Source organism: Protomyctophum parallelum, assembly GCF_964188405.1.
Source record: "Protomyctophum parallelum genome assembly, chromosome: 10".
Lineage (NCBI taxonomy): Eukaryota > Metazoa > Chordata > Actinopteri > Myctophiformes > Myctophidae > Protomyctophum > Protomyctophum parallelum.
The window spans coordinates 30,207,496-30,226,722 of record NC_139704.1 but is presented as its reverse complement, the minus strand read 5'-3'; the positions used below and the strand labels follow the sequence as shown (position 1 = coordinate 30,226,722).

The 19,227-nt window shown below is 45.0% G+C and overlaps 1 protein-coding gene across 1 annotated transcript in view; it reads left to right on the top strand.

Moving 5' to 3' along the window:
• lyst (lysosomal trafficking regulator) overlaps positions 1 to 19,227 on the top strand; it is a 147,308-nt gene extending 128,081 nt beyond the window's left edge. Inside the window, 14 exon segments of the mRNA XM_083774566.1 lie at positions 138 to 382; positions 1,412 to 1,478; positions 2,363 to 2,519; positions 4,475 to 4,615; positions 5,893 to 6,110; positions 6,385 to 6,615; positions 7,494 to 7,683; positions 8,811 to 8,947; positions 9,862 to 9,960; positions 11,874 to 12,013; positions 12,709 to 12,806; positions 13,397 to 13,553; positions 14,557 to 14,628; positions 17,452 to 19,227. Coding sequence (XP_083630692.1) covers positions 138 to 382; positions 1,412 to 1,478; positions 2,363 to 2,519; positions 4,475 to 4,615; positions 5,893 to 6,110; positions 6,385 to 6,615; positions 7,494 to 7,683; positions 8,811 to 8,947; positions 9,862 to 9,960; positions 11,874 to 12,013; positions 12,709 to 12,806; positions 13,397 to 13,553; positions 14,557 to 14,628; positions 17,452 to 17,590 — 2,091 coding nt within the window. The 3' untranslated portion in view covers positions 17,591 to 19,227.

The following is a 19,227-nucleotide window of genomic DNA, read 5'->3' as shown; positions in this document are numbered from 1 at the left end:
CAAAACAGCAGGTGTCTGCAGTGAAAGAGTCTACATGGGCGGGGGGAATGAAAAATGGTAGACGCATTGTTTAAAACCCAAATCTCATCACCCTTCTCTATGTTTCTGGGGACGTCTTTACGTTGCTGCACACACAGTTCCGCGACGACGTCTACCACAACATCCTGACCTCTGACCTGCCCAACCTGCTGGAGCACGGCAACATCACGGCGCTCACGCAGCTGTGGGGCTCGGGCCAGATCTCCAACTTCGAGTACCTCACGCACCTCAACAAGCACGCCGGGCGCTCCTTCAACGACCTCATGCAGTACCCCGTGTTCCCCTTCATCCTGCGGGACTACATCAGCGAGACGCTGGACCTGCAGGACGCCGCCATCTACAGGTCGGCACGCCACACGGCACCTCCTCCGTTCATGTTACTCATTCCAGCCATTTTAGACCTGACCGACGTCGAAATTTAACAAAGAAATGTCTTCTAAATCATGACGGTTTTCTGAAATACCTCATGTTTTTTGTATCAGTGGTGCTCAATATTTCATGTCAAGGACCTCCAAAAATATATGTAATTGGCCACCGACCCCTATCTGAAAATATATTGTTCCAGGGACCTCCCCAGAAGCAAATATTTGAGTTAAAAATATATATTCAAAGATTTGAGCCACATTTTCACGATTTTTTAAAAATAGCAGACCTACAAGCTCGTAGAGCGGGACTCTGTGCCGCGCTACAAGCTTGTAGAATGTAGATTTTTCAATAGCTAAATTATAACACCAAAAGGGGTTCCCGACCCGTTCAGAATGGGTTAAGCCATTTAGACCAGATTCTAAGGCCAGGCCACATTCTAAGAATCGCTTTTAAAACATAAAACATTTCTGAAAAGCCCTACAGTATGTTTCTATATCAGTGCTGCCTCAAACTATTTCAAAATATGAGCTGGCCTGGGCCGTGGCTCAGCGGTCCAGGCACCTTGGCTGGTGCCTGGCAGTGTGCCGCGGGTTCGACTCCCGATCCCCAACGGCCTTTACTGCATGTCACCCCCCCCCCCATCTCTCTCTCCCCATTTCCTGTCAGCCTACTGTCTGTCCCTCCCATATAAAATAAAAGCGAAAGCCACAAAAAAAACATTACAAAATAAATCATTTTTATTTTATGGGCTTTTCAGACTATCATGATATAAAGGTCAGATGTGGTTAATTGACACATTGTCTGTTCTTGATTAATTCGATGCTCTTCTGCACAAGACTTAATGGAGTTAAGAAGCGCTCATCATTCATCAGTGCAACACGAGACAGCATCCATCCATCCATCCATCCATCCATCCATCCATCCATCCATCCATCCATCCATCCGTTATTTACTGCTTTTCTCTTCTCTTCCTTCGTGCCTCGGCGTCGTGGTCGCCGCGCTGCAGGAACCTGATCAAACCCATCGCCGTCCAGTCCAAGGAGAAAGAGGACCGCTACGTGGACAATTACAAAGTACGCCTCAGCCCTCTATAGTACTATGTTTATGTTTATTTATTTGATATGGGAAAAGACTCTTATGCTCCAAAAGATATATTTATTGACGACGTTTCGAGCCAAGGCTCTTCATCTGGTCAAAACAGGTTTTCCCCTTCTCTTTTCCTATGTCACTTTTTGAACCCAGCACCTCCACGAAGTGATGTGCTGTATTTTACTATAGTTTATTTGATATGGACATAACCATTGCATTGCTCATTGCACAAATTGTAGATGCATCGTTTACAGTGTGTTAGCACATGTTGCTAGTTCTCACCACTTGTCCACAGGAGACTTTTCAAAAAAATACAGTGACACTATAGTTTTAAAAAAAACACCCGGTCAAATACAAAAAATTATACATTCTAATAATTTTTACAGCAAAATGACAATACCCATTACATAGTCTCCAATACAAAAGTAAACATAATCACTCTAGTAACCAGAAGCTATACATGTGAACACAGTTGATTTGTTGAAGTGTATGAAGTGTTGTGTTGCATTACCGAGAGCTCTGAGAGACAACGGGTGTGTGGGTGTGTGTGTGTGTGTGTGTGTGTGTGTGTGTGTGTGTGTGTGAGAAATGAGAATATCATAAGATTTTAGTCTACTACATCTACAGTTGATTTAGTCGACTAAAATGTATTTTGGCGGGCCTTGATGCCATCGTAAGACGATGACGCTGAAAATATCTGATCTACAAGCTAGTGGTGTTGTTTCTCCCTCCTACAGTACCTGGAGAAGGAGTATAAATATCTGATCTACAAGCTAGTGGTGTTGTTTCTCCCTCCTACAGTACCTGGAGGAGGAGTACAGGAAATATCTGATCTACAAGCTAGTGGTGTTGTTTCTCCCTCCTACAGTACCTGGAGGAGGAGTACAGGAAGGGCGTGCGTGATGACGACCCCATGCCCCCCGTGCAGCCCTACCACTACGGCTCACACTACTCCAACAGCGGCACGGTGCTGCACTTCCTGGTCCGCATGCCGCCCTTCACCAAGATGTTCCTGGCCTATCAGGGTGACTACAATGACCAACCGTCTTAACCCATTCTGACCTGAGATCAGATTCATACGAGGTTTCCACTGGGACACACACTGGTCTGATTATAACCCATTCTGACCTGAGATCAGATTCTAAAAAATGTCAGTCGTCCTTCGATTTTTCAAAAAATAGCAGACCTACAAGCTCGTAGCGCGCCACTCGGTGGCGCGCTATGAGCTTGTAGATCTGCTATTTTTCAATAGCTAAAGCATAACATGATGCTAACGCCAAAATGGGTTCCCGTTCAGAAGGGGTTAACCCATTTTGGGGCGGGAACCCCTTTTGGTGTTTTAAAACATTATTTTAGCTATTAAAAAAAAATCTTCTAAATAGACATTATTCTGAAAAAACTATGTTTCTGTGCCAGTCGATCTGCAAGCTAACAACGTGTCGATGTAGATTGGCTAGTTGAATTATTTTTAAATGTTTTAAAATAGTAAAAAATGGCAAATAAGTTTAGGGATAAGGGGTAAGGGGTGGCACAAGATGGAGCCCCAAATCTCTTGGCTTAAAAGAGCCGATCTTCAAGCTCACAACCCATCGTGTTGCAACACGTTGTGAGCTTGTAGACCTATGATTTTTTGGGGCAAATAGGCGCGATGCTAGTGTTCACCACAAATAAAACACATAAGACATTAGTGATGTCTTCTTTGTTTGTCTTTTTTTTAATACTGATAACCCATGTCTCTTTAACAAAAGATAACTTGTACTTTGTATGGCTCTCTGGATAAGAGCGTCCGCTAAATGCCTAAATTGTAGGTTGATCATTGTCGTTTATCTTCGTGGAGAAAAGCTTTTAGCGTCATTGAGTTGCACCTGTCTTGCATCATGTCGGCAGCTCTATCTGGGAACCCTTAATGTGCCTAATGGAGGAACTCAGATGTGACTGTGTGATACTACAGCACTGTGGTGGTGGTGGTGGTGGGGGATCATATGTGACCAGATTTGACTGAGAGCCTGCCATCGTGCAATATCCAGCTTTTTAAAATCCAGCTTCTTTTTTTTTTTACCCATTTTGGACGGAGGTTGATTAAAAAAAAAGGCTTCAAAGTCCTGACAGTTTTCTGAAAAACCCATGTTTCTATGTCAGTGGTGCTCAACCTTTTTCATGTCAAGGACCCCCAGAATTATCTCTATTGGGCCACAGACCCCCATCTCAAAATATGGTGTTCCAGGAGGGCCCCAGAAGCAAATATTTTAGTTAAAAATGTTCGCTCTGAAATATATATTCAAAGATTTGCGGCACATTTTCACGACTTTTCAAAAAATAGCAGACCTACAAGCTCGTAGCGCGCCACTCAGTGGCGTGCTATGAGCTTGTAGATCTGATATTTTTCAATAGCTAAAGTAAAACACCAAAAGGGGTTCCCGCCCCGAAATGGGTTAAATGAGTTAATAGGACAGGCAGACTCTTCACATACTAGAGCATGTCTAAAATAAGTGTCAGAGGTAAATATGTAATGTACATTGCTCTATAAGCTCTATCTCCAAAACTGGTGGGTCAAACTGAACAACCAATGTCAATTTGAAGCTATGATTCCCTGCTTTTACATGACATGAAGAAAAGAAAATCCAATGGCAGTCCCTCAGTCAAATTTAGTCACATATGTATTATTACCGGTATTAACCATGAAAACATGTTCTCTCTTAATGCTGTGAACCCTCTTTCTTTTGTCCAAATACTGACCACTTCCCTGTCCAGTGTCACTTCCTCTAATATCTTTCTTCTTGTCATCGACTTTTTCCTTCATCTCTCCTCTCGCTTTTGAGCCTCTGAAGTGCACCATCTTGTTTTAATGTGGTTGTAAATGAATGCGGCTCAGCGAAACAAGCTTCTCTGAGAGCCATGAAAGGGGAGCCGAATCTCTAATTAGTGTTGTTTGTGTGTGTGTGTGTGTGTGTGTGTGTGTGTGTGTTTTGGCCCTAATCAGACCAGAGCTTTGATATCCCGGACCGGACCTTCCATTCCATGAACACCACATGGCGTCTCTCCTCCTACGAGTCCATGACCGACGTCAAGGAGCTCATCCCGGAGTTCTTCTATCTCCCCGAGTTCCTGGTCAACAGAGAGGGTAGGAGTTTAGATATTCTTTTTTTTTTACCATTCTTTGAATCGATAATTTCTATCTTTAACCACTCTTGGAGCAGAAATGCAATGTGAATGAAGCTGTGAGCTTTGGGTATTGGGTATTGAATTATCTGAATTCTTTATTTCTTTATAGGGGTGCATACTTAGTTTAGTCATTGGTTAGACATAAGGTTGGTGAGGGGTGCATTAAAACGACCAGATTAAGGTTGGTGAGGGGTGCGTTAAAACGACCGGATTAAGGTTGGTGAGGGGTGCGTTAAAACGACCGGATTAAGGTTGGTGAGGGGTGCATTAAAACGACCGGATTAAGGTTGGTGAGGGGTGCGTTAAAACGACCGGATTAAGGTTGGTGAGGGGTGCATTAAGACAACCGGATTAAGGTTGGTGAGGGGTGCGTTAAGACGACCGGATTAAGGTTGGTGAGGGGTGCATTAAAACGACCGGATTAAGGTTGGTGAGGGGTGCGTTAAAACGACCGGATTAAGGTTGGTGAGGGGTGGATTAAGACAACCGGATTAAGGTTGGTGAGGGGTGCGTTAAGATGACCGGATTAAGGTTGGTGAGGGGTGCGTTAAAACGACCGGATTAAGGTTGGTGAGGGGTACGTTTAAACAACCGGATTAAGGTTTGTGAGGGGTGCGTTAAAACGACCGGGTTAAGGTTGGTGAGGGGTGCGTTAAAACGACCGGATTAAGGTTGGTGAGGGGTGTGTTAAAACGACCGGATTAAAGTTTGTGAGGGGTGCGTTAAAACGACCGGGTTAAGGTTGGTGAGGGGTGTGTTAAAACGACCGGATTAAAGTTTGTGAGGGGTGTGTTAAAACGACCGGATTAAGGTTTGTGAGGGGTGCGTTAAAACGACCGGGTTAAGGTTGGTGAGGGGTGCGTTAAAACGACCGGATTAAGGTTGGTGAGGGGTGTGTTAAAACGACCGGATTAAAGTTTGTGAGGGGTGCGTTAAAACGACCGGATTAAGGTTTGTGAGGGGTGTGTTAAAACGACCGGATTAAAGTTTGTGAGGGGTGTGTTAAAACGACCGGATTAAGGTTTGTGAGGGGTGTGTTAAAACGACCGGATTAAGGTTTGTGAGGGGTGCGTTAAAACGACCGGATTAAGGTTGGTGAGGGATGTGTTAAGGGTTGGGAGAGGGTTTTAAGGTTAGGTTTAGGTGTGCTGCCCCGTGGGAGGTGAGGGTTTGAGATAGGTTGTAGGACTAATGACTGGTCTAACCAATGACTATATATATATTTTTTTTTGGAAGGCTTTGACTTTGGGGTGCGTCAGAACAGCGAGCGGGTCAACCACGTCAACCTGCCGCCCTGGGCCCGCAACGACCCGAGGCTCTTCATCCTGATCCACCGCCAGGCGCTGGAGTCGGACCAGGTGTCCCAGACGCTGTGCCAGTGGATCGACCTGGTGTTCGGCCTCAAGCAGAAAGGCAAAGCCGCCGTCCACGCCATCAATGTCTTCCACCCGGCGGTAAGTAGTGTCCTTCCACCCCAAGCGGTGTGGAACTCTCTTCCCCTGCATGTCAGACCTGGCAACCTCAGTTGATGACTTTAAAGAGGCGGCTAAAAAACCTTGCTTTTAACTGATTTTAACTGATTCTCTTGTAACCTTATCTTAAATTGACTTTTAATTTCAACGGATTTTACTGATTCTACAAAATGTCTTCTTAAATCAGAAGAGAATAAATAAAAGTTGAATTGTTTGGGCTAACGTTGTAGTTTCTCTCCCTCTTCCCCCCCCTAAGACGTACTTCGGCATGGACGTTTCGGCCGTGGAGGACCCGGTCCAGCGCCGGGCCCTGGAGACCATGATCAAGACCTATGGCCAGACGCCCAGACAGCTGTTCAGCGCCACCCACGTCAGCCGGGCCGGACCCAGGCTCCTGATGGAGGGGGAGCTGCCCGCGGCCATGGGCCTCCTGGTGCAGCTGGCCTTCAGGGAGAACAGAGAGCAGGCCAAGGAGATAGTCTTCCCGGTAAGCTATTCTCGTGCCAGATGGGTCAACTTTAACTTTTAATTTTGTACAGTATGTGGACCATGGTGACATTGATCAATTATTGATTAAAAAAAGCTTCTACTATATTATTTATGCCCCAAAATCTATAAATCTCACACTTTTAATTAAGGCAACCGGCAGGTTCCATGCGCTGCACCTTTTTTCACGTGAGCACCTGCCCCTCTAAATATCTGTGCACGCCACTGATGACAACTGGAATAGAATACGCACTGGTTTTCATCTATCCATCCATCTTCAACCGCTTATCCGTAGTCGGCTCCACCAGAGTGCTCCAGACTTCCCTCTCCAGAGCAACATTAGTGACTTCCTCCTGGGGGATTCCGAGACGTTCCAAGGCCAGTGAGTCGATGTATTTCCTCCAACTGCGCCTTGGTCTGCCCCGGGGTCTCCTCCCAGTGGGACGTGCGTCGAGGACCTGGTACTGGTTTTCTCTGATGGGTATTGATCAGCTACGGTCCTAGCCTCCCTCCACTGGCTTCCTGTCCATTCCCCAATCAATTTTAAGATTTAGCTATTTGTTTCTAAAGCCCTAAATGGGCTGGCTCCCCTGTACCTGTCTGAACTCATTGACCCGTATGTTCCGCTCAGACCCCTCAGGTCAGCTGACAAGCTACTGCTGACCGACCGTAAAACAAACTGTCTTTTCTATTTTTTAATCTGTACAGCACTTTGGTCGACCATTGGTCATTGTGATACATGCTATATAAATAAAAAGTGTGAGTTGAGTTGAGTTGAGCTAACCGCCCAACCTCCCATTGTTCCAGAACTGTAACAGAGTGAATATGATTGGGTGGGTTTTTCTCACATCTCTCCGTCTCTCTACCGTGTTGCTGCAGAGCCCCCTCCCCTGGATCAAGGGTCTGAAGTGGGGTGAATATGTGGGCTCTCCCAGCGCTCCGGACCCGGTGGTGTGCTTTAGCCAGCCCCACGGGGAGAGGTTTGGGTCTCTGCTGGCTCTGCCCACGCGGGCCATCTGCGGCCTGTCGCGCAACTTCTGCCTCATGATGATCTACAGCAAGGAACAAGGTATCATATTATTGTTTGTTTTCTGATTCGTATATATATTTAAGAGTGCTGTTGTAAAATGACCGACTTGTATATTGTTGATTTGTACTCCGAATTGAAATAATAAATGATGATGAGAAACCCGCTAGACTGAACTATGGCTGAAAGAAACGGTTAAACTCCAACAAAACAATTATAGATATTTGAAAGAAATAATTAATCAATTATCCCTATTTTGGGGGATTTTAGTTCAAAACATAAATTAAAAAAAATCACACTTGTGTGAAGTGAGGGGAGCTCTTATCATCGTACATACATCATACATCACATTCATTGCTCAGCCAATCAAATCATCTCTATGGGGTACACGCATTGCTCAGCCAATCAAATCATCGCTACGGGGCGGGGGTTCACACAGACACACAAAGCTCCTCAAAAAGCTCAAATTGTGAAAATAAAATCAATCTACAAAAAGAATGAATATCACAACCCGTCGCATCGTTGTGTGAGCTTGTAGATATTTTCATATATATATTTTTTGCCATCTTCACTATTGTTGCACGACATAAAAACGCTTCTCAATGTATTTGATGAATCGAAAAATAATGAACACTTAAAGGAGCATTCAGTGATTTGGGTGATTTGGAAAACCCCCCCGGTAACAAGATGTGCACATGCACGCACACAAAGGCCCGCCCACGCTCAATCATGATTGGCGGAAGGCCCCTCTCTATCCTGATTGGATGAAGACTGGGCCACCTAGCCAAAAACCTAAGGCTTTTTATACCCCAGGGGTTAACTGGGGACAGGGAGGAACTCCTTATATGGTCAGCGCACTCTATACTAGGGAGGATTATCACAACGAAACAAAAAAAAGAAGTGATATTTGAATGATGTGAAATCACTGAATATACCTTTAACCCATTCTGAGCGGGAACCCCTTTTGGTGTTAGCATTATGTCATGCTTTAGCTATTGAAAAATAGCAGATCTACAAGCTCATAGCGCGCCAGCGTGTGGCGCGCTACGAGCTTGTAGGTCTGCTATTTTTGAAAATTCGTGAAAATGCGGCGCAAATCTTTGAATATATATTCTTTCAGAAGACGTCAGGCCTAAATAGGTTAAGACAATAATGAATTCCTGTTCCAGGTGTGAGGAGCATGCACAGCACAGACATCCAGTGGTCGGCCATCTTGAGCTGGGGCTACGCGGACAACATGCTGCGTCTGAAGAGCAAGCAGAGCGAGCCGCCCATCAACTTCATCCAGTGCTCACAGCTCCACCAGGTGGGCTGATCACTGTTGTTTCTGTCCACTAAAACCAAGACGGAAAATGTCTAATGTTCGTCGACTACCCTTTTTTCACTGACGAAAACTAAATAAACTAAGCCATGATGACTAATATATTGACAATTTCGTTTACATATTAAAGCTAGACTGAAATGTTAGGAAGGGACTAGTGGACAAGAGATCCAGTCATCAAGTCATTTTACACTTTGTTGCATGCTCAAACGCGTCACAGTGTAGATCTGCTTTTTTCAGCAAGTGTAATATCAGCCATTACGACGGCATCCAGGCCCGCCAAAATACATTTTTAGTCGACTGAAACTAAACACCAAAACATTCCGGGTTGACTAAAATGTGACTAAAACTAAATGAAAACTATTCAAGAGACTATGACTAAAACTAAAAATCTAAATCAACACTGGGTGCTGATTCCCAACAAGTTTGACTCCCAACAAACTCACCCATGTTGAGATATTTTAGACGCATGCGATTTCACGGGAATGAGTCACAGGACTCGACTACACCATAACTAACCTCGCGTTATTGCCGTAATTGCCGTGTGAGTCATATTGTACGTCATGTTGTAGTATTGTTTTGTAGTCGTCAGGCAGGAACAATCAATCCCCCCCTTCAGTTCAATAACCACACCCTCAAGTGTAATATTGCAACAGTTACCCTTACAACTAAGAGAATTGCTGATTTCTAAAAAAAAAAAGAAATATGTCAAATGTAGTCACTACGACCACAATTGTCCCAAGAAACTAGCTAGCCTAGCCACCGAGTTTGCTGGGAAAACAGAGCAGCTCAATTCTTTGTATAATTGGATACATTAGTTAGTTCACTCACTGTGTGTGTGTGTGTGTGTGTGTGTGTGTGTGTGTGTGTGTGTGTGTGTGTGTGTGTGTGTGCACCAGGTGACCAGCTGTGCCTGGGTGCCCGATAGCTGCCAGCTCTTCACGGGCAGCAAGTGTGGAGTCATCACCGCCTACAGCAACCGTTTCACCAGCACTACGGTGGGTTACCATGACAACACCCCCCCCCCCACACACACACACACACATACACACACACTCCTCTGCTTCCTCTAATCATCCACCTCCACACAGCACCCACCCACCTTCCATTATCCCCACCCTCCTCCTCCTCCTCCACCCACCAACACCTCCACCAGCACCAGACTCCACTCTCTGCCGGCTTCATTAGACGTAGAAAACCTTGTATTTACAATTTTTTACAGTATATTATTATTGAGTGGCACAACCGCTCCAAGGAACCGCAATGTCCGTGTCCGCCTATGTGTCGTCCGCCGGCCTATGTATGTGTTAATGAGCACGAGTATGACTATTGGTACCAGTAGGGGAGCTGTTGTGCCAGAAACAAAAGATAGTGCTGTACTGTTGCCTGCTAATGAGAGAGAGAGAGGGGGGGGGGGGGGGGGGGAGAGGGGAGTTGCACCACTCAGTTCACTCGGGTGTGATTTTTTTCTTTTTACAATTTTACAGATAGATCTTTTTTTCTAAATTAATTCCCTTGCTTTGTCATACAACTGTAGCGAAAATAGCTAAATCTACAAGCTCCCAACTGGAGGTCTTGTAGACGTTGGTTAACCCATTTAGACCTGTGGCCGTTTCTTTTTTAAAGGGCTTCTAAATTCTAACAGTTTTCTGAAAAACCTATGTTTCTATATCAGTGGTTCTCAACATTTCCATGTCAAGGAATTATATGTATTTGGCCGCCGAACCCCATCTGAAAATATGTTGTTCCATCCAGGGCCCCAGAAGCAAAGATTTGAGTTCAAAACGTTCGCTCTGAAAAAATATATATATTCAAAGATTTGCACGACATTTTCATGATTTAAAAAAAATAGCAGACCTACAAGCTCATAGCGCGGCACTCGGTGCTGCGCTATGAGCTTGTAGATCTGCTATTTTTGAGTTTGAGTTAAAAACGTCGCTCTGAAAGAATATATATTCAAAGAGTTGCACCACATTTTCATGACGCGTCCGTCCTTCCCCTTCCCCCCCCCCTTTTCCTGAAAAGCAAGAATGTTTGGACATACAAGGTTTTGCACCTCGACAGCGAACGATATCACGTTGCCGTAGAAACGGCCTCCATTGAGCCACTACTCGTAGTGGGAATTATTGGTCTGGGAGTTCAGTCATCAAAGCTTTATGAAGCTCTCATGGCTTCCTGTCAGCAGACAGCCAGGCTCTCTCTCTCTCTCTCTCACTCTGTGTGGCCATTGATTTGATTAATCTATTTTGGGGCGGAAACCCCTTTTGGTGTTAGCATTATGCTATGTTTTAGCTATTGAAAAATAGCAGATCTACAAGCTCATAGCGCGCCACCGAGTGGCGCGCTACGAGCTTGTAGGTCTGCTATTTTACAAAAATCGAAGAACGACTGACATAGAAACTTTTTCAGAAAACTGTCAGGATGTAGAAGACATTTTTAGAATCTGATCTCGGGTCAGAATGGTTTAACAACCTTTTTCCGGAAATTTCTATGACTCATTTGTGCACACAAGAGTCTGTGAGGTGAGGCGTGGTGGTGGTGGTGGTGGTGATGGGGAGGGTGTGGGTGTAGCACATGTTAATTCCCCCCCCTAACCACTTAGGCCTTATTTTGTACTTAGTCGTGGAGAAGGGTGTCGCATGGCGGAAGTAGAGGACTATAAGCTCAGAAGGCATGAAGCTAATTATATATCGGCTATTTTTTAAGGAAGGACATCCTCAAAACGGGGGACACCCAAGTGATTCAATGCACACACACACACACACACAGGCCCCGATTAACCCATTTTGGGGCGGGAACCACTTTTCGTGTTTTAAGCATTATGTTATACTTTAGCTATTGAAAAATAGCAGATCTACAAGCTCATAGCGCTGGTCATTAGAGCTATAACCGTTTGTCTGATGTGTTTTAGCCTTCAGAGATGGAGGTGGAATCTCAGGTCCACCTGTACGGGCACACGGGGGAAGTCACCAGCCTGTTCGTCTGTAAGCCCTACAGCATCCTCATCAGTGTGAGCCAGGACGGAACCTGCATCCTCTGGGACCTCAACAGGTATGTTGTACAACACACTTTCAGAGTTAAAGATGGAGTGCCGTGATTTTCTGTTTTGTATGTGTCTATCTATGGAGATAACATTACTCTAATAGACCCCCAGGCGTGGTTAGAATATTGAAATATGTCACTCTAATAGCGGGATCACGGCATTCCATCTTTAAGGAGCCACATGCACAAAACCGCCTGAATTCACATGCTTGGTATAAGTGTATTGACAACTGGTGTTATGCTTTTACCTTGTTTGTATAATGTCTGTAGTCTAGTGTGTCCCTGAGCCTGTTCTGTCATGTATAATGTCTGTAGTCTAGTGTGTCCCTGAGCCTGTTCTGTCATGTATAATGTCTGTAGTCTAGTGTGTCCCTGAGCCTGTTCTGTCATGTATAATGTCTGTAGTCTAGTGTGTCCCTGAGCCTGTTCTGTCATGTATAATGTCTGTAGTCTCTAGATTATCCCTGAGCCTGTGGTGTCATGTATAATGTCTGTAGTCTCTAGATTATCCCTGAGCCTGTTCTGTCATGTATAATGTCTGTAGTCTAGTGTGTCCCTGAGCCTGTTCTGTCATGTATAATGTCTGTAGTCTAGTGTGTCCCTGAGCCTGTTCTGTCATGTATAATGTCTGTAGTCTAGTGTGTCCCTGAGCCTGTTCTGTCATGTATAATGTCTGTATCCCTGAGCCTGTGGTGTCATTCCAGGCTGTGTTATGTACAAAGTCTGACGGGTCACAAGAGTCCTGTGACCGCCGTGTCCGCCAGCGAGACCACAGGTGACATCGCTACAGTTTGTGACTCAGGTGAGAAACGCAGTGTGCCGTTTAGAATTCTTTAAATCTATATCCTCATCCCTATTGTTCTGGGGCAGGAACCCCTTTTGGCGTTTTAAGCATTATGTTTGCTTTAGCTGTGGAAAAATAGCAGATCTACAAGCTCATAGCTACAAGCTTGTATTTTACACTTGCTGAAAATAGCCTATCTACAAGCTCACAATGCGTCGTGCTGCGACGTGTTGTGAGCTTGTAAATCTGCTATTTTCAGCATGCAACCAAGTGTAAAATGACTTATACTGGATCTCTTGTCCACTAGTCCCTTCCTAACATTTTAGTCTAGTTTTTATTTGTTGACGAAATTGTCAATTATATTTAGTCTTAGTTTTAGTCATCATAGCTTAGTTTTCATTTTGTTTCCATTTAGTCAGTGGAAAAAGGCATAGTCGACGAACATTTTTCGTCTTGGTTTTAGTCGACGAAATCAACACTGGACTGATGCTAATATGGTCCTTTTAGAACGGCCACTAACGGGGTTTGCTGATGGGTGGAATATTTGCCCTTTTTTCATACGCCGTCATACCTGGTTTCTGATTGGATGTACTGTATAATATATGCAGTGGGCGGCGGCAGTGACCTGCGCCTGTGGACGGTGAACGGCGACCTGATTGGCCACGTCCACTGCAGAGAGATCATCTGCTCCGTGGCGTTCTCCAATCAGCCGGAGGGCGTGTCTGTGAACGTCATCGCCGGCGGCCTTGAGAACGGCGTGGTCAGGTAAAGTGGTGGTTTATTATTGTGCATTCAACATTTTAGGGGCGGCGGTGGCTCAGGGGTAGAGTGGCCACTAGGGGGCGGCGGTGGCTCAGGGGTAGAGTGGCCAGATGGGAACTGCAAAGGTTGCCAGTTCGATCCCGGGCTCCCCCAGAGTTAGTGTCCTTGAGCAAGACTCTGAACCCTGATGTGCAGGTTGGTACCTTGCGTGGTTTCCGCCGCCATCGGTGTATGAATGTGTGTGTGAATGGGTGAATGTAATGCACAATCTATGTAAAGCGCCTTGGATAAAGGCGCTATATAAATGCACCATTTTGGTTCTACATCCTGACAGCTTTCTGAAAAAGCTATGTTTCCATGTCAGTCGTCCTTCGATTTAAAAAAAATAGCAGACCTACAAGCTCGTAGCGCGCCACTCGGTGGCACGCTATGAGCTTGTAGATCTGCTATTTTTCAATAGCGAAAGCATAACATAATGCTAACACCAAAAGGGGTTCCCGCCCTAAATGGGTTAATCGGTTAGGGGCGGCTCAGGGTGGCCAGATGGGAACCGCAAGGTTGCCACTTCGAACCCTGTGGGCTCCCCCAGAGTTGGTGTCGAAGTGTCCTTGAGCAAGACACTGAACCCCCAATTGCTCCCGATGTGCAGGTTGGTACCTTGCGTGGTTTCCACCGCCATCGGTGTATGAATGTGTGTGTGATGAATTGATGATGTTCAATTGATGTTGAATTGAACATGGTGGACCCTCTTGTAAACAAGTGTAATGCTTAACTGGGTCGTCCACTCACAGTTAACAGTCTTTGTATTGAGTTTGTGCTTGAAATGTACTGTAATTCTGCAAACTGTTAATAAATATTTCAATCAATCAATCAAAGTGTGAATGGGTGAATGTGATGCACAATTTATAAATGCACCATTTTGGTTCGTTCTTGACGTCTCAAGCTCTTGAAATACCCCCCCCCCCCCCCCCCCCAATGGATGACCTTATATTTTCCTCATCTTCAGGCTTTGGAGCACCTGGGATTTGAAGCCAGTGAGAGAAATCACCTTCCCCAAGTCCAGCAAACCCATCATCAGGTTAAATACATTTTTTATATTTGTGCTCCTTTCACACAGGCCTTTGTTTTCATTCCATGTCTATATACTACAGTACCTTATGTCTGCTGCCATTTCTTCAGGCCTGTACATCTGACAGACTCAGAGTTGATGTAAACAAGGAGCTGTTCATTTCTACTGCGTAACCCGTGTTCCCCCGCTATTTATTTAATCAATGTGTCGGTGCTGCGTAATACGCTAAACCAGCTATTTGTTTAATGTGTTTAATTCGTAGTTTTTTAAATAATTCAAAAGAAAGAGCGGATTTGTTACGGACCTGGTGACGAGGCCGTCACATAATGATGACGGAGGGAAAAAAATGAGTTCAATGCAAGTGAACGAGGTTTGATTGGACTACAACAGGCTGTCCATGCTGTTTTATTGGACTACAACAGGCTGTCCATGCTGTTTTGGTTTGGACTACAACAGGCTGTCCATGCTGTTTTGGTTTTGATTGGACTACAACAGGCTGTCCATGCTGTTTTATTGGACTACAACAGGCTGTCCATGCTGTTTGATTGGACTACAACAGGCTGTCCATGCTGTTTTGGTTTGATTGGACTACAACAGGCTGTCCATGCTGTTTTGGTTTCGCATCGTAATGGCATGTTTTTCTCTGACATGAATCAAAGCTGCAAATACTTCGCCGTAATGCTCCAAAGGTAATAGATCGATCCCGGCAGACTAGGTGGTTTGATTTGGTCTCATTTAACCCATTCTGACCTGAGATCAGATTCATACGAGGTTTCCACTGGACACACACTGGTCTGATTAACCCCATTCTGACCTGAGATCAGATTCTAAAAATGTCAGTCGCTCTTCGATTTTTCAAAAATAATGCTATTTTTAAATAGCTAAAGCATGACATGATGCTGACACCAAAATGGGTTCCCGTTCAGAATGGGTTAAAGTTATATAATTGTTGTTCTTTTCAAAAGGTAGCTTATTTTAAATCATATCTATCTATAAATGCACCACGTCTCCGTCTGTCTGTACGTGTGTACTTCGTCTGTAATGCACGTACCAGTAACTTGAGAACCGTTCGCCCCCCACCGACTTCAAATTCTACACACACGTTCCACGCCCCCACAGAGAGTGCAGTGCCCGGTGTCCAGTCGGTCGGACACACGGTTGTCCAGAACCGCCACAAAAGGCCACAAAAAGCCTGGGCTCCCATGGTCCATATATGGAGCTGGCCTGTTCTGACATCACAACACTCCATATTTGGTCATGCCTGACACAGAACTCCATATATAGGAATGAAGGGACACAGAGAGACGGATACAGAAATCTCCATATATGGTCATAAAAGGGACACAGACAGATGGGTGGAACGAGTACTCTGACACGGGTGGACAACGGGTATTGCATAGCCGGGGTGGGAGCATGGATCTCCAACTTCCATCGTTACACGCATCTCCAACTTGCATCGTTCCAAGTAGGCCAGTGCCCAACCGGCACCGCTCTAGTAATTCATAATTGCCTATGAAATGTCATTAATCCTTCTCTGATCCTGAAGACCTTCATAGGGCAACATTAGATCATTATAAACTAGGCCAACCAAGTCTTCACATACTGTAAGTGTAACTGTTGTAACTACAGTAGTATGCAGCAGTAGAACCTCACAAAGCAAAAAAAAGAGCTTATGATTTAACCCATTTAGACCTGAGGACGATTCTACAAATGTCTTCTAAATCCTGACAGTTTTCTGAAAAACCCAATGTTTCTATGTCGGTCATTCTCAAACATTTTCATGTCAAGAACCCCCGAAATTATATATGTATTTGGTCACTGACCCCCCCATCTGAAAATGTTGTTCCAGGGACCCTCCCAGAAGCAAAGATTTGACTTAAAAGAAACGTTTGCTCAGAAAGAATATATATTCAAAGATTTGCACCACATTTTTAACGATTAAAAAAAAATAGCTGATCTACAAGCTCGTATCGCGGCACTCGGTTCCGCGATATGAGCTTGTAGATCTGCTATTTTTTCAATAGCTAAAGTATAACATTATGCTTACAACACCAAAAGGGGTTCCCACTTCCCGCCCTGAAGGCGTTAAAGATACATGAAGCCCCTCCCTGCACCAGAGATAAAGCACCAGTGCGGTAGAGGTGTCCCTTCCCAGTTGAATTATGCTGTGTGACTCATGCACACTACAGTACAGTACAGTACAGTGTTCTGCACACTACGGTACAGTGTATGGAAGTGAACCAACTCAGAATCGAGCTCTCTTAGTAAAGCATCCATGTTAATTCTGTCGTCGATGCTAAATAGTGCAAGTCGTTTTTTCATTTGGGGGCTTGATGTGGCCGTCTGTTTATCTTAAAGGAGAATTCCATGCTAGAAGGCTTTTTTACCTTTCTTACCTTTCTTTGTAGTTGTTACGTCCCCCCCACCAAAGAGGTCCAGGTGTTTTTTGTGTGCAAAAACCATAAGCCCTCAATGAATTGAATGGGAATTGAATGGGGCTATGGGGTGTTGTGCTAATTCGCTTATTTCCATCTAAATAAGTAGTAAAGTGTGCCGCTTGGGATATTATTTACATTATGAAGAGAGGATATATACAACAAACAAAAAAAGAATTGTGCGATGGAAATAAGCGAATTAGCACAACACCCCATATCCCCATTCAATTCAATGCAATTTATTTAGGGCTTATGGTAGGGGAAATAGCCAATAAGGAGCTTTTGCACAAAATAACACCTGGACCTCTTTGGTGGGGACGTAACAACTACAAAGAAAGGTAAGAAAACCTTTTAGTATGGAATTCTCCTTAACGCTCTCGTCCTTTTTTCCCCTCAGCCTGACGTACTCGTGCGACGGACACCACCTGTACACGGCCAACAGCGAGGGCACGGTGATGGCCTGGTGCCGACGAGACCAGCAGAGAATGAAGCTGCCCATGTTCTACTCCTTCCTGAGCAGCTATGCTGCAGGCTGATGCTGCAGGCTGACGCTGCAGGCTGATTCTCCAGGCTGACGCCTCCCTGAGGCTGCAGCTATGCTGCAGGCTGACGCCTCCCTGAGGCGGTACACTGTGCTGTACCCTGACTTTATACGGCTCTCTCTCTCTCTCTCTCTCCTTCTCTCTGCACCAGCCTTACCAAGAGCAATTCCTCCTCCTCCCCCCCCCCCCCCCCCCCCCCCCAGGGAGAGGAAGATGTGTCGGCATGACCCAGACAGAAACCTCAACACACACGCACGCACACACACACACACACACACACACACCCTGAACTACCTACCCCGACCTCGACCTAAAGCCATTCCCCCATCTAATCAAACTCTACACCAGAGCCACTCCCACTCCCAGACTAAAGCAATGATATGAAAATAGTATTATATGTATATATATTTATAGACCTACTTAAATGGAATGTGGGTGGACAGAGATGGATGAATTTTTGGCTGAGGTTGCAACAGACACTTTAATACAAAACATGGATTTTTGGATGTTTTCGTTTAGTTTCGTTGTCCCTGTTTTTTGTTTGTTTGGTTTTTTTTTGCTCGGTTTTGTCTTTTTCTCCTCCTCCTCCCCTTTGTTTGGTTTTGCGCATTCGAGTCCTTTGTGTTCCCTTGTCATGCGATGACCCCTGGGCTGATATTGATTGAATGTGGGTGTTCCCGGTATAAGCTGCTATAATAAGACCGACCAAAGGGCCGGTCGAGTCAGATTCTGGAGCACGAAGAGCCCCCGAGTCTGACCTCCAGAGTGCATGTACGTCCTCCAGCATGCAGCAGGCGTTGGTTGGCCTGACAGATTGTTGCTCAGAGAGGCTCAGAAACCACCTCGTCTCGCTGAGACGGCAGTGTGTGTGTGAGAGAGAGCGAATCCCTCGTGGGTCTGAGAACACCGTTGTCTGTGTCACTCAAACATGAACACACTAGTCTGTTTATTCCTAAATCCTGTGACCCTTGAATCTCTGTCTAGATTAGAACGGCTTAGGCATGAGGAAAACGGGGAGTTTTGGGATGTTTTTGGGTTTTAATTGAATGACTTTCTTTGCATGGCAGAATGATGTTGAAGCTTGTGCGATTGTTGAAACTACAGCTGTTCCATTCCTCATGATAAGGCCAGCTTTGTCCTCGATCTCGATTATGATTGAAACCAACGGAGTCTCATCTTTTAATCTTACTCCTCTCGTGTCCTGCTGTCTTAAATTGTCTCCCAAATGCACTACACAACATGAACCAACTTCTCCAAGATCACTTGAGTTCATTGTTGACGGCAGAGAATAAAAGCAATGATGGAACAATCAGCACTATCTTAACACTGTATGTGACCCGGCATTCCTTTGTTGCATGATATTATCTAACTTCAGCCACTGTATCAGCTGAGCCTGAGGTTGGATAATGAGGGTATAGCGATGAATATTGCGTGATATTTTATTTATCATAAATCACATGCCCATAGCCGCCCGCCTTCATCCACATTGAAAGTGGTGTTTGATTGACACTTTAATTTAACAAATAGATTCGCATTACTGTCAGCGAGGTATTACCCTGGCTAATGAAATGGTAGTCCTGCTAGGATTACCCGACAGACAGACAGTGTGGGGAAGGAGTTGGCTGAGACCT